At 37.8% G+C, this 27,258-nt stretch overlaps 2 protein-coding genes across 2 annotated transcripts in view; one reads left to right on the plus strand and one right to left on the minus strand.

The window, feature by feature from the left end:
* Positions 1-20,279, minus strand: part of LOC121423465 (sushi, von Willebrand factor type A, EGF and pentraxin domain-containing protein 1-like) — a 70,555-nt gene extending 50,276 nt beyond the window's left edge. The window contains exons 1-4 of the mRNA XM_041618811.1: positions 19,786-20,279; positions 4,268-4,388; positions 3,030-3,095; positions 2,358-2,458 (exon numbers count right to left, since the gene is read on the minus strand). Of these exons, the coding sequence (XP_041474745.1) occupies positions 2,358-2,458; positions 3,030-3,095; positions 4,268-4,380 (280 nt within the window). The 5' untranslated portion in view covers positions 4,381-4,388; positions 19,786-20,279. The remainder of the gene's footprint in view (positions 1-2,357; positions 2,459-3,029; positions 3,096-4,267; positions 4,389-19,785) is intronic.
* A 5,440-nt stretch (positions 20,280-25,719) lies between these two features.
* Positions 25,720-26,781, plus strand: LOC121424229. Its single transcript, XM_041619836.1, has one exon. The coding sequence runs from the start codon at positions 25,720-25,722 to the stop codon at positions 26,779-26,781; it is 1,062 nt and encodes a 353-aa protein (XP_041475770.1).
* The last annotated feature ends 477 nt before the right edge of the window (positions 26,782-27,258 follow it).

Here is a 27,258-nt window from a genome sequence, read left to right on the forward strand (position 1 = left end):
ATGTACCGAAATATTAATGTTATTTTTTCTAGAATAAAGGCACCGGTTGATGGAATAGAGCCAGCCCCTCCAAATCCACCATGCTTACCAATGTAATTGAACAAAGTTGAAAATATGTATAAAAAGGGGCATGTCGGTTGCAGATCTACTTTTGAGAGGCACACTTTTTTTACTGGAATTTGTCATGCGTAGGAAATTGGGGATTTTTTTTTCTTGTCAAAATTTTCCTTTAAAACAAATGACCTCGATTTTGTAGTGAAGATCACTTTATGTTCAGTGTGTCGAAATTTTCCTGTACAAAATGCCCCCCCCCCCCTGGAAAATCATGGATCCGCTCTTGGGACTTGTAATAAAGTTGAAAACAAAATATAAACATTAGTGAAAATGCCCACACACTCAGTATTGTCGAGTGAAAAGGAATAATATAGAATTATCTTTAAAACCGTTGTAAAAGCCCCCTGTAGGCGGACGAAGGGTGACGAATGATGAAAATGCACGAAAAGCACGCGAATTCAAATAAAATTTCCTTTAAATCATGCGATCAGTAACTATTGTAAAAAATTGTCAACGGACGGTAAGCGAAGGATAAATATGACATGCGAAGGATGTCGATTTTTCGGTTCAGCTTTTTGAGTAAATTGCAGCCGAAGGCGAGCGAAGGGTTGATCTAACCCCAAAAGACGAACGAACAGTGAGCAATGGTTTGATATGGCGTGCGATTAGAAACGAAGACGAGGGAATAGATCGGGCGTTCTTGTACGTTTGTGTGCAATCCTCGGGATGTAAAAAAGCGACCGCATTTCAGTACGGCCGGAGAAATCACCCACACAACATGCCAAATTATTCGTCTGGTCATTCGCTCGCATTCGCAATCCATAGTTTGTCTTAGTATATGTTAGCCTTGTCTTCGTGTATGTATCGTTATGAAAAAATTAGTAAAAGTTAGTATTGCTTTCCCTTCGCATAGAAGATGGCAAGCGAAAATCCGTTTGTCATAGTACCTTCGTTTCCATGCGCAACTTATATTCTGTCATCGTGTTGCTTGGTTAAGGGTTCTTTCGAGATCGGTCCACTTGGCAAAAGCGCGAAAAGGGATATGCGCGAAAGTAACACACGAGCGATAAACTAACGATTACCGCAGACTAAATAAGAGATGCGAATTCAAACAGATAACCAACGATTTTTCAATTCGTCGGGAAATTTTAAACATGTTCAAAATTTCCGCGCGAATCTAAATAATCGCAGCTGTTAGTTCAGAAGGTGTACGAACCCTAACAAGAAGGGTAAATATGATTTACTATCAGTTACCATTGAAAACGATTTTAAGAAATGTCTTTCTCCAGCCATCGTAAGGCATATTTCAGGCAATTTGGTTAGGTGTGAGGGGGCCTAAAAACAAACCGTAAAACCCTCAGTTGCGAAAGATGCAAAAATGTTTTTATGATAAAAATTGTGGAAATTCAGATAAGGTTAGATCAAATTTGATTTAGCCACCATGCATAAAAATTCTAATTTCATTATAAATTTTATTAATTTTTATTAATTCATTTTATTTATTGTAACATATTTAATCAGGATAAAGATAAAACATGATCAGCCGAGGCTGTTTTACATCATGGTCCTGACAACACACACAGAATATATGCAATGCATAAAAATTATTTCTAAAAAGTAGTAAACTACAATGGCTCACAATATAAAAAGATTTATAAGTGGTATGACCTAGACGAAGAACAGGATAAAAGAAAGAGAGACGAGAGAGGAAGGTAAGAGAAAGAGGCGGGGGGGGGGGAGGTGGGAGAAGGAAATTAAAGAAGGTCGGTCAATTAGAAAACAATACATATCATTTCATTAAACGACAGCTTTAAAATATTGGCATTTATACATACGTTTAAAAACTTCAAGAGAATTTGCATTTTGAATATCAGATGGGAGGCTATTCCAAACCAAGCCACCAGCATATTTAAAACAACATAAATATGTTAAAACATTTACATAGTAGATACAGATACCATGCAAAACAAACGAATTACACATAATTAATTTGAACTTTCAAATATTAAATTGGTTGCTCAAGCAATCCCATCGGTCATTGTTGATTAACTTGAATACACAATTCCTGATTTTCATTGTCCAAAATTTATGTTAAAAAAGTGCATTCGTTAATTTGTAAGAGCATAAACGAACCTCTTTGCCTTAAGGAATTGAATTAAATTTATTCAAACCAGTCAAACAGGATAGCAAACTACAAACAAAGTGTTCAGTATAAACTGAACGTTGTCTGAACTGAACAGTTAGGGATATAGAACCAACGATAACGAATACCACGCAAAATATGATTGCAATTTCTAACTTACTCAAACATGCATTTCCATGTTTTATGAAACCAGGGCAGCAGACATCTTGGAGTTCAGTCCTGTTTTCTAAAAAGAAATGTATCTCGTTTCTCGCCCTCATCCTATATACACAGCAAAAAACTATAATGTTAACAGGTGTACATTGAGGACCATACCAGTTATTCTACATCGGTGTTTAATTGACAGTGTAAGTCTAACACATATAGGTGTTATTACAACACCTTTGGTTGTTACATTTACACTCTTTGGTGTTAGATTCCATCTCTGGGGTGTAATTTTAACACCTCATGATGTGGTCCTATATTAACACCAACTGGTGTCAATTTGAACACCACAGATTTTACAGTGTAGTAACCGACCAAAAATAAGACAAAATTAATTCAGCATAATAATGTAGTGTGAAAAGGTTATGTGTCTTTATTATGCCTAGTTCACAACCCACCGTAAATACATTTTAGCTCATATCTAACATGATCATCTGACATCTAATGACATAGAGAGTATTATAAACCTCTCTTTAATAATGTCGAATAATCCGTTCCTGTGAATGGTCAAAAGTGAGATTCATGTATTTGACCATGCCCGCAAAACAACAAACAAAGGTGGTTACCAAGGGCAGTGGGCATAGTTGACATGATTTCTTATCATACGTCAATTTTATACATGTATTACCTCGTCATACCGTCCCTCTCTTCGACATATGTCACTCTGACGGTCCTAGACACATTATACCAGGTTCTGTAAAATAATATACAAACACAATCTTAATAAAGAAAACATAATCTCTTTGCTATTGGCTGTGCAGGGGCGGGTCCGTGATTTTGGGATGGGGAGGAGCAGATTTTTCGTTGGACAATTAAGCAATTTATTTTTCATAGACAAGTCAGAGACAAATGCAAAGGGATTATTCTCTCTGTAATCCCCCTCACCCAGAAAAAATACCCCCCCCCAAAAAAAAAGTGTTTCATCTCCACTTCTCCAAATCCAGAGGTGCCGAGCACTCCGTACCACAGGGCATTACAGCCATTACATCAATGCAATCCCTTGACAAATTTAAGGCTGCTCTAAATCTGCACCCGACCACAGCGTCATGAAACTTTCGTTCTGTTGCTGTGTAACCGTGATGATGATGATGATGATGAGTAAAAAAAAAATGGCGCCTTCCCTAGGTGCCATTATTGTTCGAAATAGACATGAAATGAAATACTTCGACCAGTGCGCCCGGCAGCCAGATCGACGAGGCTCTATCCCTTTAAAGAGAAATACCAGTAGTTGCAGTAAACACTGATTTCATGAGAAAGTCTGTAAAACCAGGCTTATTGTCAGAATATCATCGAGGATCTAGATCTGGTACAGTTACATAAACTGAACTTTGTGAAATCTTGAAATCTACGCTGAAAAACGTTCACACTGAAGATCACCAACACAGATAGGCACACATGGGACAGTGTTTAATTATTGCTGGAATAAAGACCCGACGGAAGTGACCGAATCTGCGCTTATTTTGCTTATTTCTCATTTAATTACACAATTTCTTCCAGAATCCTTTGGCGCATATTTTTTTATTCATACAAACAGACACTTGGGTGGTCATTATATTAGATTCTGTAAAAAGTCATTTTGAGATCGTACCAAAACTGGAATTTATCTTTAATCGTTGAACGACTAAGAGGACAGCAGCAACTTCCATCTTTTAACGTCTTTGGTCTGACGCGGCCGGGGTTTATAAAACTCCCAACCTCCCGGTTGAGAAACGGATGCTCTACCAACTGAGCAAACGCACCGGGTACTTTAAAAGGGAGGAAAGACCATATTTCTTTTCAACTGAATTACAGGGACCGATCCCACGATTTTAGGCTCTTCTGTCTCCTCTCTTCCTTTTCCCTCAATTTTTCATGGTATATACTCACGTAACATTTATTTCTCCACAGACTGACTGAAGTTCGGACGATGTCAATGTGAAATCGATGATCACGAGACCGAAAATGATCACGAAGACGAGCTTTGCTGCTTCTGAGAACATCCTTCAATCTGATATCAGAAAAATCATAAAAATTTTACAGTGTATGTCGTCATCATTCAGGTTTAAAGTTAGTTGATTATTCGGGAGGGGGTGTTCAACATTCAACGAGCTACCGTGTATTTTCCTCCTGAATTTTAAAGTTTACATATCGAAAATCTAAACAACATTATACTGCTCAAAGAAAATATGCAACTTCCATATTGATAATATAATAATAAATCAAGGAAAAGGCTGCGGGACGTAAAAATATTTGTTAAACTAATTTCGGGCCAATATATATATTTGTGTGGAAGTGTGTGTGAGGATGGGTGTGTGTGGGGTGCTTGTGGGTTTGATGATAATGAAATTAATCGTATTGTGGACTCGTAAACTGTATTCAAATTATTGCCGTTTGGGAAATAATGTTCTAGTCATAAACATTTCTCATTTATTGCAAAGGTAAGTATATATGAAAAGTTTCGCCATGCAAAACTCTTCATTTTCACATGGGGCTGATGTATTTGTAAACACGGCAAATAACTAATTTTGACTAGGGCGTAAGAGCAGGTATGTGATTACAAAAATTCATTCCATCTTGCATTTGTGGAATAAACCTTTCGATAGTACTTTGAATCTTATTTACCAGGGCGGATCCAGCTTTCGCCAATAGGTGGGGGGGGGGGGCGAAAAAAAAACCTTCCCCATATTTTCCCCGTTCGGCCTCTCAAAGTTGTATTTTGTTTGTTTCTTCAGAGGGGTATATAGTCCTAACAGTCACTTCTTAGCCTTATTCTTACAAAATGTAAATGGATGATGTCATATAAGCCCTAGTTGAAAAGTGCGAGCTGAAAATTTTTGACATTCTGACCTTAACATTCTGAGCACTTTTTGTAATCGTGAACAGGATAGGTATATAACTAGGGGACATCCCGATAGACCGCGGGTCCGATAGACCGCGGGTCCGATAGTCCGCAGTGCGTGTAAAATTATGACCAGATATATCAAATGTCATCTGAGACCATGGGATTCTATCAGGTGCGGATCCATGGGGGCCGAGGGGGAACTGCCCCACCCCAACCCCCAGCTCAAAAAAAGAGGGGGGAGAAGGGAAAAGGAGAGAATAGAAAGAGAGAGGAAGATGGGAAAAGAAGATAATAGAAAAGAGAGTAAGAGGGGGAAAGAAAAGACAAAGAAAAGGGGGAAAGAAGAGAAAAAAGAGAGGAGGGAAAAGGAAGAGAAGAAAAGAAAGGAGAAAGGAAAAGGAGGAAAAAGAAGAAGAAAAAAAGAGGAAGGAAGAGAAGAATGTTTAAGTAGAGAGGAAGATGGGAAGAAAGATAAGAAAAAAGAGAGAGAGTGGAAGGGGGAGAGAAGAAAAAAAAAGATTAAAAGAGAAAAAAGGGGAAAGGAAAGAAAAAGAAAAAGGGAGAAGTAAAGGGGGAAAGAGAAAAAAAGAGGAAAAGAAAGAAAAATGGGAAAAGAAGAAGAAAAAATAGGAAGAGAATAATATTGAAAATAAAAGGAAGATGGGAAAAAAAGAAGAAAAAGGGGCTAAAATTATCCAGTTTCATATCAGAATATCAAAGATTTTCTTCTCGCGCTTTGCGCTCGCATTATTATTGTAGAAAGATACCAAAAATTACCCATCCTTTTTCATGATTGACAAACATGAATCGAATGTCCCATTGGGGGGTTTGAAATCTCATCTTTTTAGGTTGGAATATAAAAAAATGTTCGGTTTAATCGTTGAAATATGTATCGTCTTTATGGCTAACTGCAAAATATCCTTAACAGGTCCCTTTTCGACCAGGCCATAACGAATATTTAACATTTCTGCTCGCGCTTCGCGCTCGTGGGAATTATCTAGTTACATACGCGTCCTGTTCAGGTTCACAAACATTGCCCAGAATGTTAAATTTTCAGGACAATATACAAGAAATTTCATTTTTAGCTTGCATAGGGCTTATGAGATTAAAACACATTTATGTTGCTTATAAAGTAAGTCTAGGAAATGACTGTTAGGACATGGGCGTTTGTCCCCCCCCCCAAAAAAAAAAAAGAGAAAATCAAGACTAAGAAAAAATAGAGAGAAAAGGAATGGGATTAGGATGAAATATACTAAATTATTTTCCAAACATTATGTCAAAATCTATCACAACCTTTTATTTTTGTAATAAAAGTGTCAACATATTTGCTTGCTCGCTTCGCTCACTGCCAACTTCTTATTAATCTTATGCGATACGCCGTACCGAGCCCCCTCGAAATTGTTTTCTCATTACGGCACTTGGACAAATCAACTTTGAGCGGCCAATCGGGGAAAATATGGGTGAAAAAATGGCCCCTCCCCCTATTGGCGGAAGCTGGGTCCGCCCTTACTTGGGCTTTCAGAATAAAATACAGGAAAATTCTATAAAAAAAATCAGATCGCGCTTCGCGTTCTCATTATTTACTTAGGCCTTGTAAGATACCTCAATGTGTTTTTCAAGAATAAAATCTCAGATTTTCTTTAACGTCTACCCCCCCATTTCATTTATTCTTTTTATCTTGGTGCCCTCGCCCCCCTCCCCTGCACCCATGCTGAATGAATACGCCAATGATGAGGATAATTAGTCGAGATTGCATATTCCCAAGAGGTTATCATTAATAATATTGAAGGGTATACTATAACAACACTACCATGACTACAGCTCCCGTTCACAATATTCTACTAGGGCCTACTCTGGTGAGAAGTTAAACCAAATTGAAACCTCCCAAATCGCTCGTGCTTCGCGCTCCCATTGATATTACATCATGGGCGGAAATCCCAGGGGGACAGGGGGGACGTGTCCCACCTACTCAAAATAGTAGGGGGACACAATATCAAATGTCCCCCTACTATTTCCGCTTTTATGATCATAGAAATACATCATTCTTAATCAAAATAAAACATGTACTTTGGGACGAGATGACCTTACTTTGGCGATGATAACCTTGTTTTTTTTTGCTTGTCATATTTTCCCGCCCCTTGTCCCCATAGGCGGATCCAGGGGGCCAAGCTCCCCCCCCCCCTTCTTGGCGGAGCAAAAAAAAGAAAAAAAAAGGAAAGAAAGAAGAAAAAAGGAGGAAAAAGAGAGGAGAAAAGAAAGAAGGACGACGAGTGCATAAAATAAGATGAGGGGAAGATTTGGAAAATAAAAGGAATCTTTCGTGCCACTATATAAAACTTTCGTGCCACTATATAAAACTTTCGCTCGCGCTTCGTGCTCGCATTGTCTGTTAGGTGATTTACATATTTTATTCAATATGGAGTTCGAATATCAAGTTTGGAAGTCAATATACAACACATATTTCACCTCGGAAATCGAACTTTCATTATTTTGTGTAATTTACAAATTGGTTTTTAAAAAGTGCTCTGTAAAAATGTCAGTTTTATGGTTTGAATGTTAACATTTGCTGCTTGCGCTTCGCGCTCGCAAATTTTGATTTATCAGGTACCTATTTTCGTGTATTCCATAAAGTTTTCAAAATATCCCTTTCTGGTCTGATTGTTAAGACGCATCAGCTAGCGCGCTGCACGCTCGCATTTTGATTGGCGAGTTATATAAATGTTTCAATATTGTTTATACAACAAACTACTTAAAATCCCCCTTTCAAGACAGTTTATCAAAAATTATAGCTCGCGATTTGGGCTCGCATTAATGGCTAAAATATATTACCTGATGCATCCTATTCATAATCACAAAAGTGAAATGTCCAGTTTTTATGCCATGATATCAATTTAATGATTAAATTGTGCCTTTTGTATCATATCGCGCTTAGCAAGAGGAATAGGAAGATAGTCATAATTTTCATATGATGGCATCTCATAAGGATGTCCCGGTCCTATGTCAAAACTCAAAGTAATAATAATATCAGCTCTTTTTTAAGTGCGATCCATATCCAGCTTACAATTTTTCTACAAAGTGCTCGAAATATAAAGCTGAAATTGACTCTTTTTTCAGATCGGACGATCAAAGTTTCATAATTATTACGATTAAAGTTGTATTTAGAATGCCTAGATTCTAGGTCTAAATATGAAACACGCTCGCGCATGTTTATTCAGATACCCGACTTGTTCTCTAATTTAAATCATTATCCAGTTTCAGTTCACAATATCAAACATTTTCTGCTCGCGCTTTGTGCTCGCATTATTAATGTGGGAAGACCCCATCCTTTTGATGATTTACAAAACATGAACAGAGTGGCCCACTTTTAGGTCTAAATTTCGATTTTTTTTTCAATCGTTAAATTACACGGCTATCCTGTTCACGATTACAAAAACTGATTGAAATTTTCCATTCTTTCTTTTAAAAAGTTCAAAAATGTTCAGCTCGCGCTTCGCGCTCGCATCATATAAATGAGGATTATGATATTATACATTAATTTATAAGAATAAAGCCAAAAAGTGACTAATGAGGACTACCCCGTCAAAGAAACAAACAAAAATTATCTTCGAGCTGCCGATCGGGGAAAATATGGCTGAAACAAATTTCCGCCCACCCCCCTCCCCCATTGGCGAAAGCTGGAACCGCCCCTGTGCCTTTTGGTATTTATGTATTCATGGATTTTTTCAAGAACACATTAAAAAGTGGTCTTTATTTTTTTTTTAATGTGATTATAAGATAATTTAAGTTAGCCTGGCCGGGAGGGAGTGGGTGCAATTTTTCGAAAAGTACACATAAGCGCTAAACATCAGGTCAAATTTGACCCCCCCCCCCCCCTCCCTCCCCACGAAATCCTGGATCCGCGCCTGGGTTCTATAACAACCCAATTAGGGCAATCACCCCCTGACAACTACTTCAAGGAAAATATTATCCCCATATTATTTACCGCCAGGGACTGTTACCCCCCTCCCCCCGGAAATTCACTCTCCAGACAATTACCCCAGATAATTACCCCTAGTACGGAGCTGTGAAAATGCCATCAACATGACGACATGGCGTGGTATTTTATCTTACCATGTCTTAATTAATCATTGGCGGCGGAAGGCAAAACATTTAGGGGGATCCACCTGAAATTTTGGGATGGACACAGGTAAAAATGTGACGAGCAAATCAACCAAAATTTTAGGAGGGACCACCAAAATTTTTTGACAAAGAAAAAAAAAAGGTTATCAACCAAAATTAGGGGGGGACAAAAATATTTTAGAGAGGTCTACCTCAATTTACGAGGGGACGTAGAAAACAAATTGACAAGCAAAAAAAAGGTTCTCAACTAAAAATTTAGGGGAGGACCGTCCCCCCACCTCAAATTTAGGGGGGAAAGGTCACCCCTGCTTCCGCCGCCTAAGTAATTAATAAGGTTATTATTTCGACATCATATGTTCTATCTTGTCAAGTCAATATGTCCACATGGCGAGATATAAATACAATTCCCGGTAAGAATCCTATCCCGATATATCGCCATGTCGACATGTAACATAATTATTTAAGTCGACTTGGCAAGATAAAATATCTCGCCATGTTGACATTTAACTTTTTATAAGTGGACTGACTTGGCAGGATAACGTATGGATCTCGCCATCCGGACATAATAAGCTTATTTAGTCGACATAGCAAGACAAAGTATCTCGCCATGTCGTCAAGTCGATGGCATTTTAGAGGCTCCGTATGGCGTCTAGAGGGTAAATTTCCGGGGGGGAGGGTAACAGTCCCCGCCGATAAAAATATGGGGATAATATTTTCCTTGAAGTAGATGTCAGGGGGCGATTGTCCTGTGGGTCATCGTTACAGAACCCCATGGACTCGTATCATTGACCTTTTGACCTCTTGATGACATGGATTTCACTATATTGTCCTGATCATAATTTTACACACACCGCGGTCTATCAGGCCCGCGGTCTATATCGGACCCGCGGTCTATCGGACCCGCGGACTATCGGGCCCGCGGTCTATCGGGCCCGCGGTCTATCGGACCCGCGGTCTATCGGACCCGCGGGCGCGTTTCCGTTTTACACCCTGGCGAAGGCATTTTCCGGAAAAGTAGCCAAAAAGCGACTAGTGAAGAGTCTACGTCTACGTCTGTTTACATTATCAGCTGGGCGCGCGATCCAAAGTCGAAGTTATCCGCAGAACATGCCGTACTCGGCAGCTGAGCTTATACTTTCCAGGTTCAATACGAATGTTTGCCTTGATCATTTGCCTTGCCGATTTGCTGATGTCTGTCTTTCTCTCTATCTGTCTACATATCTATCTCTCAAATTCTATCTCTATCTATCTATGTAACTGCAGTATCTATATTTCTAATAATCTTCTCTGTCTCTCTCATTCTTTATGTAACATAATATCTATCTCAAATTCTCTATCTCTCTCTATCTATCCATCCATCTGTCTGTCTTTCTCTATTTCTCTCTCTCTACCTACCTATGTAACTACAGAATCTATCTGTTAATTTGTCGCTCTTCTCTCTCATTCTTGATCTATAGTGACATCTATCTATCTCTCAAATTATCTATCTCTCTATCCATCTCTCTATCCATCTGTCTGTCTTTCTCTATTTCTCTCTATTTTTTAACTAGAGTATCTATCTATCTGTCAATTTGTTAATAATCTTCTCTGTCTCTCTCATTCATTAATTATCTATTTAATCTCTCCCTCTATCTATCCATCTGTCTGTCTTTCTCTTATTCTCTCTCTCTATTTATCTATCTATTTTTTTAACTTATCTATCTGTTAATTTGTTAATATTCTTTGTCTCTCTCCATCTTTATCTATCTAACATCTATCTCTATCTATCCATCTGTCTGTCTTTCTCTATTTCTCTCTATCTATATATCTATCTATGTATCTATCTATCTGTTAATTTGTCTATTTTCTCTGTCTCTCTCATTCTTTATCTTTCTATCTATCTAACATCTGTCTCTCAAATTCTCTATCTCTCTCCTTCTCTAGCACCTGTCTGTCTTTTTTCTCTTCTCTTTGTCCGTCCATATTTCTATCTATAACATCTCTCTCTCTCCCTTTATCCTTCTCTCTTTCTTTCTCTCTCTCCCCCTCTCCTTCTATATATCGACCTCTCTGTCTCTCACCCTCTCTCTATTTATCTATCTATCCATCCATCTCTCCCTCTTTCTCTCTCTTTCTATCTATCTATCCACCTCTCTCTCTCCCTCTCTCTATTTCTATCTATATCTGTCTATATCTATTTATCAGTCTTCTATATCTATCTTTCGGCAGCTTCTAAGTGTATCAATCCATCAAACTTCAATTTGTCTTTCCATTATAACTATCTGTTTATTTTGATTTTGTCTGTCATTCTATTCATTTAGTTAATAATTTATTTTTAGAAAAAAAAAATATAAACAACGCGACTGCAAAAGCATGTTCGGATTTCACTCCTGAATGCCGCTCTCTCTGTACATGAAGTGCCGAGGAACTCTGTGCTCTGATCAGTAACTGTGCAAATTGCATGCGGTAATAGGCTCGCCTGTGTCAGTGGTCGCAAGCTGCATGCAACCAGCGACGTGTGTAGACTCTTCACTAGTCGCTTTTTGGCTACTTTTCCGGAAAATGCCTTCGCCAGGGTGTAAAACGGAAACGCGCCGCCCGCGGTCTAACGGACCTGCGGTCTATCGGACCCGCGGTCTATCGGGCTGTAACCTAAAACTAAATGATAAATGCGAGCGCGAGCGGAAAAAAAATTAAATTGAGACCTAAAAACGGGACACTCTATTCATGTTTTTTAAATTATGTAAAGGACAAGCAAAACTAAACATGCAAAACCAGCAACAAAGCAGAACAGAGTAATAATACTCCCACTCTCGTCAGCCCTGAGTTACCCTTCCTGGTGGAGGTCTTCAGAGAACGAAACTACAAGGTACAAGGTACAAGTAATTTGGTGGGTGTCTTCCTTCCTTAATAATGCAAGCGCGAAGCGTGCGAAGAATTGTTTTTATATTCTGATATGAAAATTGATAATTAAGCACGTTTGGAATAACAAGCTGCGTATCTCAATGAAGATGTGTGCGCGTGTTTTTTTTTTTAGATATAGGCCTCGAATCTGGGCATTCTAAATACATTTCTTTACCATGAAAATCAATAATGCGCGAGCGCGAGTTGAAAAATTATAGAACGATCTTAAAAGGGTCAATTTAAGCTTTATTTGAATCACTGTGTAAACACTGTATAAGCACTGTGAAAATTAGGAAGTGGATATGGATCGCACTTAACAAATGATGCGAGCGCGAAGCGCTAGCCAATTTTTTTTTATTATTATAAAAGACCTAACACCGGGGCATTGTAAGGAAAATTTGTCAACATATAAACAAATAATGAATATCTTTCTATTTCTCTTCCTAAGCGCGAGATGAAACATGTCGATATTCCATACTGAAAAAAGGGACAATTTCATTATTAGGAATTCGTGAAAGTGTTATCTTATTTATCAAACTAATATTAATGAGAGCGCGAAATTTGTTGATATTTTAGGCTTGAAAAATTGACATTTTAAGCATTTGTTACATTGTCTTACAGCCTTCTTTAGCGCACAAGGGAACACTCGTATGCGGAGCTACTCTGCCGTTGGAGTGAAGCAAACCAATAGGCAGGAGAATGTCTTTCATTGACGGGCGCGCAGTTGCGGTCGAGTGGCTTGCGTACATGTGAACTTACAGATTGTGGTGCCACTGCGAGTAGGCCTATGAGGATCGGTATATACTGCCGATACGAGGCCGTAAATTAAACATGGGTATGATGTCCCCTTCTTACTTTTCTTTTCGTTTTTTACCCTTTTTTCTCAAGTTAAAAGATACACTTCTTAGTTGCCAAATAAAAGGGTGTATTCTTTAGATTTTGGCATATTTCTTATACATCACCGTAAATGTTATTGGTGGTTTTTATTACAAAAAAATAGTATTGCCAAAAAACATTTTCCATCTTACACCTACAGTGAATTATTTAAAGCCAGATGACAACTTTAAATGTATTCCGATACAAAGTATACTATTTGGTTAAATGTTATTGTACTCTTCCATTGTCTTTAATATTACGTCAGGGTAACATTTTGCCCCCTTTTTAGCTGGGATTGTGAATAAAATATGCTAAGGGCGGGTTCGTAAATCTACATGGCTAACATATTTTCGATCTTACACCAATACCATGAATCATTTTATGACAACCTTTAAAGGTATTCAGACACAATAAATCTGCTTGTATTCTGCAATTGTCTCTGATATTACATCAGTGTATCTCAGATGTAAATTTTGACGTATTTCTTATTTCATCTATCACCATGAATACACTATACCGTGGGCGGATCTTAAGTCTAAATTACGGCAAGACATATTTTCCTTCTTAGTCTTACAGTTCAACAGTCCATTAAAAACATTCAGATACGATGAATGTCAGTGATTAGAATGAGATAAAGTCAGTTAATAGTATTCATTGTCTGTGATAGATTGGGCGGAATACCTTGTTTTCGTTTGCCTATATTTAGCCAGGTTGCTTCCTTTCGACCTCAAAAGACCTAACCAAAATTAGAATGAAATGAATATTGATAATAAAGTAATAATTGTAAGAATATAGTCTGCAATATTAAAGGTCTCATATCACTTCAGGCTCATTATCTCAAAAAGCTTTGTTACTGATTCCACTAGATTGAATGTATCATGATGGCAGCAAAAGAAAGAATTACGGATTTCAACAATTACTATTCAGACAATCAGACCATGAATTTTCTATTATCGAGTTATTTGGGTGAGGTGAATAACTTTAAAAATTTATTTGTTGTAAGCGATAATAACAAGAGTTTGTTTTTTAAATTTCATATTCAATTACTTGTTATTCATTTCCAGCCGACAAATACAAAGGGATATATAGTTTTACATATTGATTAAGGTGACTCATAAAGTGCCAAATCTACTCCGTAAAATACTCAAGGTACATAATGAAATTAAAAGGTAAATAAAACAAAATTTCTGAGATTTTGAGAGGGTCGATAAAGATACATTAGAGAACAGATAAGACAAATGTAAAAAAAACGGATTATTCTTATTTTTGAACAATAATTCTTATAAGTAATTGCTGCCCCATCCCACTTCTATTTTGCCTAAATGATTTTTTTAATCATTACTGTACAATATACTGGTGATTTATGATACTGCTATTTTGAAATAATTTCAACTCGAGTAATTCAATATATTATTACTTTAAAACATTACAAGGCTATACATAACAAATATGCATGCTTACTTTCTAAATTAAAAAGACAAAGTTTATTGATAAAATGGGGTGATAGTCTATTTTCCAAAGAGTTGATTACCATTTTTTTTACCTGTTCAAGAAAATAAATAGACTAACGCTTGTAACACAGACAGTACAATTTTTTAAAACTCCCATGAGACATACTATTTTTGTGCATTAAACGTTTCATTTTACATGTATTATACTGTATATACAGTTGAGGCCAAAAGTACATACACCCATGGAATTCAGTGAAATTTGTTCGCTTGCCAAACATCGTAGAATTTACTATATCTTCAGAAATACAAATACTGCCATGACGAATTAGGTATCAAATGAAATAGAGTATTAAGTTCTTTCACATAATTTGAATGCCGCTGGGAATAAAGTATACTTTAGGTGGAATTTTCTTTGAAGAAAAAAATTAATATTCGTTCCAAATGTGATCTATTGTTTGTTTTTGTATTTTCAAACATCGTTTCATAGAAATATATAAATGTCAAATCTATTATTTATATTACATTTTTTATAATGATATGTCACCACTGAACAAAAAAGTGTAATCTGAAATGTTTGTGTTGAGATGTAACTAGCACAAAATACATGAAATGTTTTTTGTCAAGTTTTTATTTTTAATTTGTCTAAACTATGAAGATTTTTGGAGAAAATACGACACCTAAATAATTTTCAACTCCTGATGGCAAAGCAATGTGATGAAGGGGCATGATATACTCATTTCTTTGATATACTCATTTCTTTGATATACTCATTTCTTTGATATCAAATTCTTCATGAAAGCACAAATATTTTATTAGACATAGTAAGTTTTAAGATGTTTGGCAAGAGTCAACTTTACTTTGAATTTCCTGGGTGTAAACTTCTGGCATCAACTGTATATATATATATATATATATATATATATTTATTCATTTATACATATATTTATATATATTTATATATACGTGTGGTGTGTGTGGGTGTGTGTGTGAAGTGTAGAGTAGAATCAAGGATGAAGCAAAGTACACACTATGTTGTACAGCTTTCGGCCCTTACCTTCTTCAGTTTTTATTTGCTAAAAAAACAAATAAAGCAAATCATAGAATATACTTTGCTTCATCCACTCTACTCTTCACACAAATATTGTAAACAATGATGAAAGCGATAGGTACATATATTCACGCCTCTTTCGTATATATATATATATATATATATATATATATATGTGTGTGTGTGGGTGGGTGCGTGTGAGGGTGTGTGAGCATGTGTGTGTGTGTGTGTAAATATATGCATAGCGAGAATAAGTCTTGGCCTCTTATGATGGAGGTGCAGCATCATTTTATCATATGTGTGTGACTTTGGAAAGAAGAGACTGCGGGACGTAGCGATACTTCGTCCAACTCCTTTATTAAGCCAAACTTTCGACCAGCGATAGTCTTCCTAAAGGCTTGAGGGACACATAAGAATATAAACGAAAATAAGGATTTTATACAACAAAAACACAATTCAAGCAAGAATGCATCGGAAACAAAACAATAGAAAACAATTGTGTAACATAATGGAAAGGTAAATATAACTTAATAATAATTAATTGATATTGTTAAATTAATAACTAAATAATAACGAATAACAAAATATAATAATACACTTTACACACAACACCTACCAAACCCTTCCCATCCTCCTTTCAATGTAACTTGAATCACTTATATTTTTTTAGCTAAAAAGACCATTTCCTTTAATTATCATTTATTAAGTTTTATTTACGTTTTTCATTAGATTAGACAGTTGTTTTGTTTCCGTTGCATGCTTGCTTAGATTGTGTTTCTGTTGCATGACATCCTCATTTTCGTTTTTTGTGTCCCTCAAGGAAGACCGTTTACGCTGGTCGAAAGCTTGGCCTAATAAAGGAGTTAGACAAAATATTGCTACGTCCCACTTGCCATGTATATTGACCTGATAGAGACGTTATAAGGACAAAGTCATTAAACGGATATGTATCTCACTGATCAAATAATGCGAGCGCGAAGTGCGAGCTTAAAATTTCTGATCTTCAGACTTAAAAGGGACATTATAATCACTTTTTAAACAATGCGGGCGGGAAGCGCGACCTGAAATTTTTTGAAGATATTGAGTCCAAACAGGGAGATTATAAGGACTTTATTTTAGGAATCCATTAAGAGTATACATATCTCACCATAGTAATCTAATACGAGTGCCAAGCACTGCCAAGAATGACATCTAAACACATGAAGCATTTGTAGTCATTGTAATCATTATTAACATATGCAACTCACTCATTAAATATTGCGAGCGCAAAGTGCGAGCTGAAAATTCAGACTTGAAGAGGGACATTTCAAGGCTTTTTTTGTAGGAATTCACGAAGACCATACATATTTCAATTACCATATGATGCGAGCGCGAAGCGCGAGCTGAAATTTTTGATATTCAGATATCAGAAAAAGGGACATTTCAAGGACTGATTCTAGGGATTCATGGAGAGCAGACATATCTCACCAATCCACTAATGCGAACGTAAGCATTTTTTTTATATCAAGACCTTAAAATGGGGCAATCACTTTAACTAGTATGAAAAAGAAGCATACTATTTTACATAAAACAATAATAACTTGAAGTGCGAGGAAATATATTTGGTGTATATTGACTTGAAAACGGAAGGTTTTTATAAAACAGAATTATATATCTCGTTATAAAGAAAATGCGAGCGCCAGGAACAATGAAGACAGAGGCCCTGAGCAAATTTTGTTTCATAAACTATGATAAATAAAATGTTTCTTATGTAATATATATGTAACATAACATAATTATAATATAACATCATAATGAACAATAATTTCTTCTTTCCCATTACGTTTCTCTTCCTCTCTCCCCTTTTTTCTCCTTTTCCTCGTTTTTTTCATCAGCCGATAGGGGGCACGTGTCCCTCTTGCCCCCAACGTAATAACGCCACTGCTTCCTTTCAAATTCACACACCCACCCACCCATATATATATATATTATATATATATATATATATATATATATATATATATATATATATATATATATATATATATATATATATATATATATAGAAGATGCTATAAATATAGTCAGAATAAGTAATAAGTAGTAGACGTAGTTCATCCAAATCAAATCATGATTGACCTCAACGACTTGAATTAGCCTTACTTAAAAGTATTGTTTAACTTTTTTCAGCAGCCGATTTAAAAAATTCTCAAACCAAGATGAAAGAAGTGTACAAGTGCATGTATTAGAACTAATAAACCCTGAAAACAAACATTATTGAGAATAAAAAGCTAAAACTACAAGGCAGACCCCGATTTTGTAAATAGGCGTCTTATAGACACCTAAATAGTACACATAAGTGTATGGGATGAAATTAAGACTGTTTCCGGTCACTTTATATTTCAATTTTTGAAGCACTATATAATCATTTTCGAACGCAATTTTTTCTGGGCTTCATTTTTGAAACATATCACAGACACAGGTGACAAGTGTGATCTTCTAGCTCAGATTTTTTAAAAGTCAAACCAATGTTAACCAATCACTTTAATTTGTAACCCTTTTCTGTGTATACATATTCTGCAAATTTGTACATTATGACCTCTTGTTTCTCTTGTATTTCAGATACCTGAAGAAGGCCCAATTGTGTCTCAATGCTTATTCTCGCTATATATAGCATTCTCTCATATATATACTCCAAAGCACCCTCGCAATGTTTAGGTCCCTGCTTCTCACAAACACGAGTGCCTACCGGTCAAGGTTTATTGCAAATTTTTTGCGACTTTTTTGATTTACCAAAATAATACAGCGATGAAATATGACTTTAAACTCTAAGAATAAAAAAAGTCACGACGATTAAGGGTCGATGGGGACAAATAATATGTCTGATCCTCCAATTAATATATTTTACTAAATGCTTGTTATACTGTGTAGTTGTCAAATATGACAATAAAACAGTTTTCAAAATATTGGTATATAGCCCATGCTGGGAACATCAGCTAGTCTTCTCAGGAAAAATACTCTCTTTTCATAAGGTCATCAATGCGTTGTGTTCAACATTCCTAAAAGTCACTTTTCAAAATGGAAAACTATTAATTAGCCGAGGTTTTAACGGATGTCTAAATTGAGGAATAGGCAATTTACTTTTATTGCATTTAATTGTACGGCTATATACTATGGTTCTGATTTTCACTTTATTATGTTTTCTTCTGTATCCTGTGAGCATGGTGAGTTAAATAACCTGTACCTCACACGTGCTATGTTGCATGCATGTTCCAAGTGCCAACACTACTTATGTCATATTAAAAAAATACTGCAATTTGTATTTGATATTGATCATAACGACGAAAATTAATTGAAAATTGCCATTTACTGAATGTTTTAATCTGTGGAGAATAATGTAATCATCAGTATATGTGATGAAATTAAGACGGTGTTTCCGGTCACCTTATATTTCACTCTTTTTGAAGCACTGAATAATGATTTTCGGACACGATTCTTTTCGAGGCTCTATCTCTAAAGCATCTCAGACACAGTTGATAAGAGGGACCTTGCAACTCATAGTTTTGAAAGTCGAATCAATGTTATATTTTATATTGTGTAAACATGAAAAACATAGAAATAAAATTGGCTTGGTAGATAAAAATAGGGCACCAAATCAGAATAGCGGATTTGTATACAATGTAAAATCTCAACAGAGATGTAACAGATTTTTGCATTTAAAAAAAATGAAGTTATAAAGTATGACGAAAACTGATACTTTTGTCTGCAATATGAAAATCTAATCATTATTCATGTACAGAAAAATTATTCAGGTATATTTCAATTTACTCATCGCATATCTAATTGCCATGATTAGTTAATGTTTGCTCTTAGTAACGGTGCAATAGTAAAATGTGAAAAAAGGGCATCGTTGAAATTAGTTGTTGAATATCCAGTTTACAAGGATAAAGAAAACTGAGTTTGATTGCTTTCACATATGGGTGTATTAATCAAATAATTGGAATAAAGTATAAAATATCATAAATGTACTTTTCCTAATTTTTGCATTCATTGGTTTTTGAAGGACCAGCCTAATAAAAAAAGGCCAAAGTATAGTAAAATGACAATAATGACGGGGAAACATTAGTGGTAAAAATATTAGCAGTAGTACTTCTTTACTATAACATACCTGAAAAACGTAAGTCTTTCCGGTCTTTCAAAGTCTTACCTTGCTAGCGCAGCCGATCATACGACAAAGGATCACAAAAGATGAAATGTGTACTGATACAAGGAATCTCTTCTGTTATTAAGCTCCCTAACTTTAAAAGAACAATAGAGGTGTACATCATCCCGCTAATTCGAAATGTCAAACACGTATATCCTTCACCGTCTATAGACTTTTACTCTAACTGCAATCACAGATAACGATGCACGATTCTTCATTGAGTGGCTATGTTAACCGGGTAGTTTATGCTGCCTGAGCATCGCGATGGCCTTCAGAACTAGAAGAGTTGCGTGAAATAGGAGTTTCTGCAACACCAGTTTGTACGCTTCCGCCGCCTGATGGATGCGGTGAGCAAAGAATGTTCTCTGGTTGGCGTGTAAATACAGGCTGCAATGCATGTGTGGGACACGCTACGCATGTGCTCATGTATGCTATAAACAAGGTTCAGTGTAGTGCTTTTGCCCTCTTGTTTTCTCCTTCCCCCTCTCTCTCCCGCTCTTTCTCTCTCCCTCTCTTTCACTATGTCTCTCCTTCTCCGACATCTTTTCCCATAACCATCTTTTGACAGGCTTTAAACTCCGTGACAATGAATTGTTACGGGTATGATAATACCTTTTTATTCTTTTCCGCATGCCTACCCTGGCATTGCCTGAAGGTACAGATCGATGCCGCGGGAATTTAAAGGTGAGACCTAGTGATTTGCATTTATATTTGAAATCACAATAAAGGAGTACAATCATCGAACACAAACTATCCACGGTATTGGGTCATCAGTTGATGTTTCGAATTGAATGAAAAGAATAGAAATACTTTATTTTGACCTTTCCCATTCATGGAAGCATTAACTCCTCAACACCCCTCGTACACATTTTACCATTTCACGTCAAGGTGTGTTTTAACGCAATAAATCAAAATTAAGTACAATTTGACACAACCCTATATATACTCCATGCATTCAAATTTTGGTCGAAAACTTATTCACGGATTCCTCTTTCTATATGCATTATAAGCTTAAGAAAAGATGCCTACGCGAGTAATTGTCAAAATGGCGTTAATGGTACTAAGTAGATATGGATGTCTGCTTATTTCAACCCACTTGCCTACTTAAACCGGGACATATCTTTGAGATCAAGGAATAGGAATAAAGAAGTTTTGACCTTGACCAAGTTGATAAGGACACTCAATCAATTTTTTGAAAATCTTTTTTTTTTATTGGGGGGGGGGCAGGGAGATATTCAGAAACCTGTGTGAAGAGCGGCAAAATTCACCAAGCACAATATACACAGCGTCTGTTCTTTAATGCCTTTTGACTCCGTTGGTATAGACTCGCTTTCACCGGTGTGTAGATAAATTACATTGATAAATATAATCTTAATTTCTCTTTCTGACATCTTCAGCGTAAAGAAAGGGACTTCCATTAATAGTAATAATAGTAAAGCATTTACCAGGCGCCGATATATATATATATATATATATTGGCGAAGAAGCTCAAAAAGCATTGAAGCGAGAGACGTAGCCTGGATTTCTTCAACTTTTATTAATACAAGCTTTCGGCCATTTAGTTCGGCCTTCTTCAGGTATCTCCAAGTTTTACTGTAAGTGCTTGACCAGGGATATAACTTTAATTTTTCTCCCTCATGACCCACCTGGTCAAGCACTTACAGTAAAACTTGGAGATACACACACACACCCACATATCACCCACCTGGTCAAGCACTTACAGTAAAACTTGGAGATACCTGAAGAAGGCCGAACTAAATGGCCGAAAGCTTGTATTAATTAAAGTTGAAGAAATCCAGGCTACGTCTCTCGCTTCAATGCTTTTTGAGCTTCTTCGCCAATATATTACTCACTGAAGCACCCACGCAATGTTTAGGTCCTTGCTCATCACAATTATATATATATATATATATATATATAATTATAACAACATAAACAATGTGCTTCTGAATAGATGGTGCTTTAGAAATGCTTGTTATTTAAAAGTTCATATTAAATTCATATATTTGTTTCATGGGAATGTATTACAGTCTGCCACTTTAATTTAGTGCGAAACGTTTTGATAGTCTGATTCGGTGGGTGCATTCGAGTAATTACAGCATGATTTGTACTTACAACAAAGGAAATCACCAAATACCATGTTACAGATGAGTTAATCTCTTTTTGAGGAATACAGTTCTTGAGTGAAGAAAATAAAACATTTCAAAACATACTGGTATTTTGACGTATTCCATTATGCACACTTTTCGCTCTTGGTTTTTCATGAGTGGTTGTCCAGCTTTTTACTTTGAACACGATTGAAATTATTGTTAAATACGCTTATATGATTATAAAATCATATCTATGATTATGAGAGATGACGATTTCTCTTCTAGCTTATGTTTTAACTGAAGAATGACTTATTCACTACATGTTTTTTTTTTATTAAAGCCCCTTGTTTTCATGTGCATATTTACTTGAAAATATAATACTCACTAAAAAAAAGCTGTTTAATTTAATAAGCACGTTCTTTAGGCAAGTTGCTATAACAACTTCTTTTATAAACTTTAAAACAATGGTTTATTTTTTAACAACTTGTTTAAAAGCTTAAGCAATAGTTGTTATAGTGACGGGCTGAATCAAATTCAAATTCAAATAGCGTTTTTTTTTTATTATAAACTCTTGGCTTGTCAATATTGTAACAACACTTTCTTTATACATACAGGCCTACGTGTATATTGCAGTTATCATGGATATTTTGAGAAGACAAAATTTAATTAACAATCTGAAATCGGAATGTATTTGCTTAATTATTTCTCTGCCTATTTAATTAGTACAATCGCACGCATCAGTTTAATCGTAAATGGGTTTTTATTTCTTTCTGCAATTTCTTGTTCTGGTTCAACTTCTGGTGGGCAACTGCATATTGTGTCTATCTTTCATTATAATTGTGGAGTTACTTTTTGCATCAGTCTCCTTTTCATGGATTTCGGCACATTTTAAAGGAGGGAGCGGGAAGGTGATTAAAGTTGTTATTGCTAAGAGGAGTATTGTCACCTGCTCAGAATTGTAAAGATCGTCACTGCAACCATTACCGAAATGCCTACCAGGTATTACGAAAATGTATCTAGAGAATGATGAAAGTCAATATTTACACTTGGTTTTCCTTTGATAATTTCTTTATTATTTCACATTTCGGTTTGGAGGGGATAAAAGAAAAGCACTTCTGTTTGTTCTGAGAGGGTTCATCAGACTGATCCTGATTATTATTGAATAATTAACAACCTTAACCATTTTCATTTAGACATAATTATGCGAATATACTGACAGACTGTCGCTAAAGAAGGGATCCACAGTTCAAGTCAAGTTTAAGAACCACCTTAATGCAAAAACAAACACTGTTCCTGAAATGTTATTCGCTCGAGCTAAGTGGTGCTTTTGTTAGAGGCGGAAAAAGATTTGTTCCAGCAGCTTTCGAGGTGGATGGTGTGTTTGGAGAGTGTTTGGGATATGTATCAGTGCCCCGACACCGCGGGAGACTGTCGGATATGGTAATACCCTCCAATCCCGGTATTCATGGGATTTTAGCACATTGCTATTCAAAAGCTTTTTCACCTACTCAATACAAAAATCAATATCTGTATTACCTTCATTGAAATGATGTTTACATTTAATACCTATTTGATGTTGTGTGAGCTTGTATTGTGACACTTAAAACATCGGCGGAGAGTCACATATTATCAAAGGGGTTGTGTATGTGTGCATGCCCTCGTGGATGGATCCGGGGGTGGATGTGGGAGAAGAATAGTGTGTGAGTGTGGAATGTTGTAGGTGGGTGAGGGTCTTGACCTGTGAGCGTGTGTGTGAGGGATTGTGCGTTATTTTTAAATCATACATAGAGAACATTCTGTGCTCGCTGACTGGAGAGTAATAGATTATTATAATCATGTGAACAGTCGTGCTTGCTTTTTTTACTCAAAGTCTTGAATTGATTCATAATTATTGTGATGATTTTTTTTTCATTTTTTTTAAATAGAAAATTAGCCACTGTTATGGATGAGGAGGTGAAATAGGGTGTAAAAGGTAAATGTTAGAGAATGAGCTGGTGAGACCTCCCGGGATGTCGGTTCAAAAGAAACTCAGACATTTGTTTAATGTTCAACACCGTGTCATCAATGTAAAAATGACAAATTGCTAGTAAATGAAATCTATATCCAATGATGTTATCATGGTTGCGATAAAAACGCAACAATACCTCGTTAATGTAAGTTGTCTGCAAGCAGTCGTATATAAACAGAACAATTGGAAAAACTGGCTGAGGGGATATAAAAATGAAAAGAGACCTATTAAGAGGAAGTTATGAACATTTGAAATGTAGGAACTGAGAAGTGCATGCATGTGAATCATGGTGGGAATTTGGTTTGTTGATAGTCAGTCATTCACTGTGTGTAACGTGTAACGTAAAGGTTTTATTTTTTATTATTGAATTAAGAGCATATAATTAGGCCCGATGAAATGACATTACACCAAAAGGTGATGTCAGATATGAATGAAATTTTCATGAAGACGAATCTCTCAAAATTCTCCCCCCTTCAAGGTGTCTGATTTTATCAATTTATCTCTTATTTTAGACATATATTTCGATTAGTTGTTTATCAGGTCTTTTTAAAGGCCTAGAAAAGATTTTCTGCAAAGAACAGTGTCACGCTCTGTGATCACATACCAAAGATGAGATTCATATTCACACTGTGCTGTATGAAGGCTGAGGGTTATGTGTGACGATGATACTACACTGTGGATACCTATACCGTGTTAGTGTTGACATGGTGTTATCTTGAGTGTTCATCATTCGGATAGCACCAACTATTTTTTTCTGTGAACAACGTACGTTAACACGATTTACAACATTTTATATGTACGTACATCATAGTGGACTTTGTGAAGATGGGGATTCAAATTGTGCTATTAGAATGCTGAGGGTTTAAATTTGACGGTAATATCACACTGTGGATACCTCTACAGTGTTAGTGTTATGAGTTTGTTCACATAGTGAACTATATAAAGCTTAGGCTGATGTGGTTTACGGTACACCATGTGGAGTATTATAGAAGCAGTGGATAGAAGAAGAGAGGAAGTGGATAGGCGAGAAAGTGGAGATTTGAGAATAGAGTATTCTTTCTTGAGAATAGTCCTGAAAAGGACTGTAAACCAGAAGGAATGTTGAGTGAGAACAGCTTGAGTAGTAGAGCTGATGAGGAGATGCTGGCTTGCGTCGGCGAGTAGAGATGATGAGTAGTAGAGAGACTCGACGTTTCGGACAGGTTGACTGTCCGTCTTCAGGAGTGAGTGTTCGCTCGGCGTGCGGCGGTACTTATGGCGTGCGTGCGGACGTGGGGGAAAGCTCTAGGCCGGCGGTCACGGCGGGTGACGTCGTAGGCGCTCTGTGTGTGTCGGCGGTTTGGCGGGAAACGAGTGGGCGTCGTATGCGGACGTGGTGAGTAGACGGCGGCGTGAGTTACGGCGGCGTGTGTGTGTGTCGGCGTGTGTGTGTGTACATCAATGGTGGCGTTCTGTGCGTGTTGGTCGGCGGACTCGTCGGGTGAGCTTCGGCGGGAGTGAGTGGGTGGCCTGGTGTACGGATGAGGTGTTGGGTCGTCGGCGGAGGTTGTAGCGAGGTGTCGGTGGCGGTGGTGTGTGTGTCGGCAGAGTCCCTTGTTGAGTTGGTGATGCAATCAGACTGCTGTGTTGGGTAGGAGGGCTCGGTGGAGTGACGGTGGACGGCTGGTTGTTTGTGGATTGGTTAGAAGTTTGATGGTGACGTAGGATTGGGTGCCAGATGCTGTTGATGTGGAGGCCAGGGTCTTGAGGCACAGTGTTGTGATCTGGCCGCACAGCACACCCGACCTTCACCAGTTTCTCAACCACCTCAACAACCAGCACCCCAGCATCAAGTTCACCATGGAGACCCAACGCGACAACTCAATTCCATTTCTAGACGTTCTCATCACCAAGACACCGTCTGGATTCCCTTCTCACCAGGTGTACCGGAAACCTACCCACACAGACCGCTACCTCAACTTCCGCTCACACCACCACCCGTCCATCCACCAATCAGTCGCCAACACACTCATCAGACGAGCCCACCAACTCAGCGACAAGGCACACTTACATCAAGAACTCAAGCACGTGACCAATGCACTCACCACCATCAACCACTACCCCAGAAGAAGGATCAAGACTCAACCACCCAACCATCAACCCAGCACCGACAGCACCGAAAACCCATCCGAAACCAAGCCCGTCGCCACCATAGTACTACCCTACATCGGCAAGACTTCACACCGACTACAACGCATCCTTCACTCTGCCAACATCCTCGTCAGACACCAATCCTCTCGAAAACTACACTCCATCCTTCACTCTCATAAGGACAAGCACCCATCCAACAAACAACCAGGCGTCTACAAGATCCCCTGCGACTGCGGTAAAGTCTACATTGGGGAAACCGGCCGAGACTTCGACACCAGACTCAAGGAACACAAGACCCACCACCGACGCAGCGACTGGGACCGATCCGCCATCGTCAAGCACGCACAACAAGAGAATCACCGCATAGAATGGGAAAGGAGCCACCTAATCACCAACATCCGGCACTGGAATACCAGAAGGGTCAGGGAAGCCATTGAGATACATCAACACAACACTGTGCCTCAAGACCCTGGCCTCCACATCAACAGCATCTGGCACCCAATCCTACGTCACCATCAAACTTCTAACCAATCCACAAACAACCAGCCGTCCACCGTCACTCCACCGAGCCCTCCTACCCAACACAGCAGTCTGATTGCATCACCAACTCAACCAGGGACTCCGCCGACACACACACCACCGCCACCGACACCTCGCTACAACCTCCGCCGACGACCCAACACCTCATCCGTACACCAGGCCACCCACTCACTCCCGCCGAAGCTCACCCGACGAGTCCGCCGACCAACACGCACAGAACGCCACCATTGATGTACACACACACACGCCGCCGTAACTCACGCCGCCGTCTACTCACCACGTCCGCATACGACGCCCACTCGTTTCCCGCCAAACCGCCGACACACACAGAGCGCCACCTACGACGTCACCCGCCGTGACCGCCGGCCTAGAGCTTTCCCCCACGTCCGCACGCACGCCATAAGTACCGCCGCACGCCGAGCGAACACTCACTCCTGAAGACGGACAGTCAACCTGTCCGAAACGTCGAGTCTCTCTACTACTCATCATCTCTACTCGCCGACGCAAGCCAGCATCTCCTCATCAGCTCTACTACTCAAGCTGTTCTCACTCAACATTCCTTCTGGTTTACAGTCCTTTTCAGGACTATTCTCAAGAAAGAATACTCTATTCTCAAATCTCCACTTTCTCGCCTATCCACTTCCTCTCTTCTTCTATCCACTGCTTCTATAATACTCCACATGGTGTACCGTAAACCACATCAGCAAT

The sequence above is a fragment of the Lytechinus variegatus genome, chromosome 11 (assembly GCF_018143015.1).
Source record: "Lytechinus variegatus isolate NC3 chromosome 11, Lvar_3.0, whole genome shotgun sequence".
Lineage (NCBI taxonomy): Eukaryota > Metazoa > Echinodermata > Echinoidea > Temnopleuroida > Toxopneustidae > Lytechinus > Lytechinus variegatus.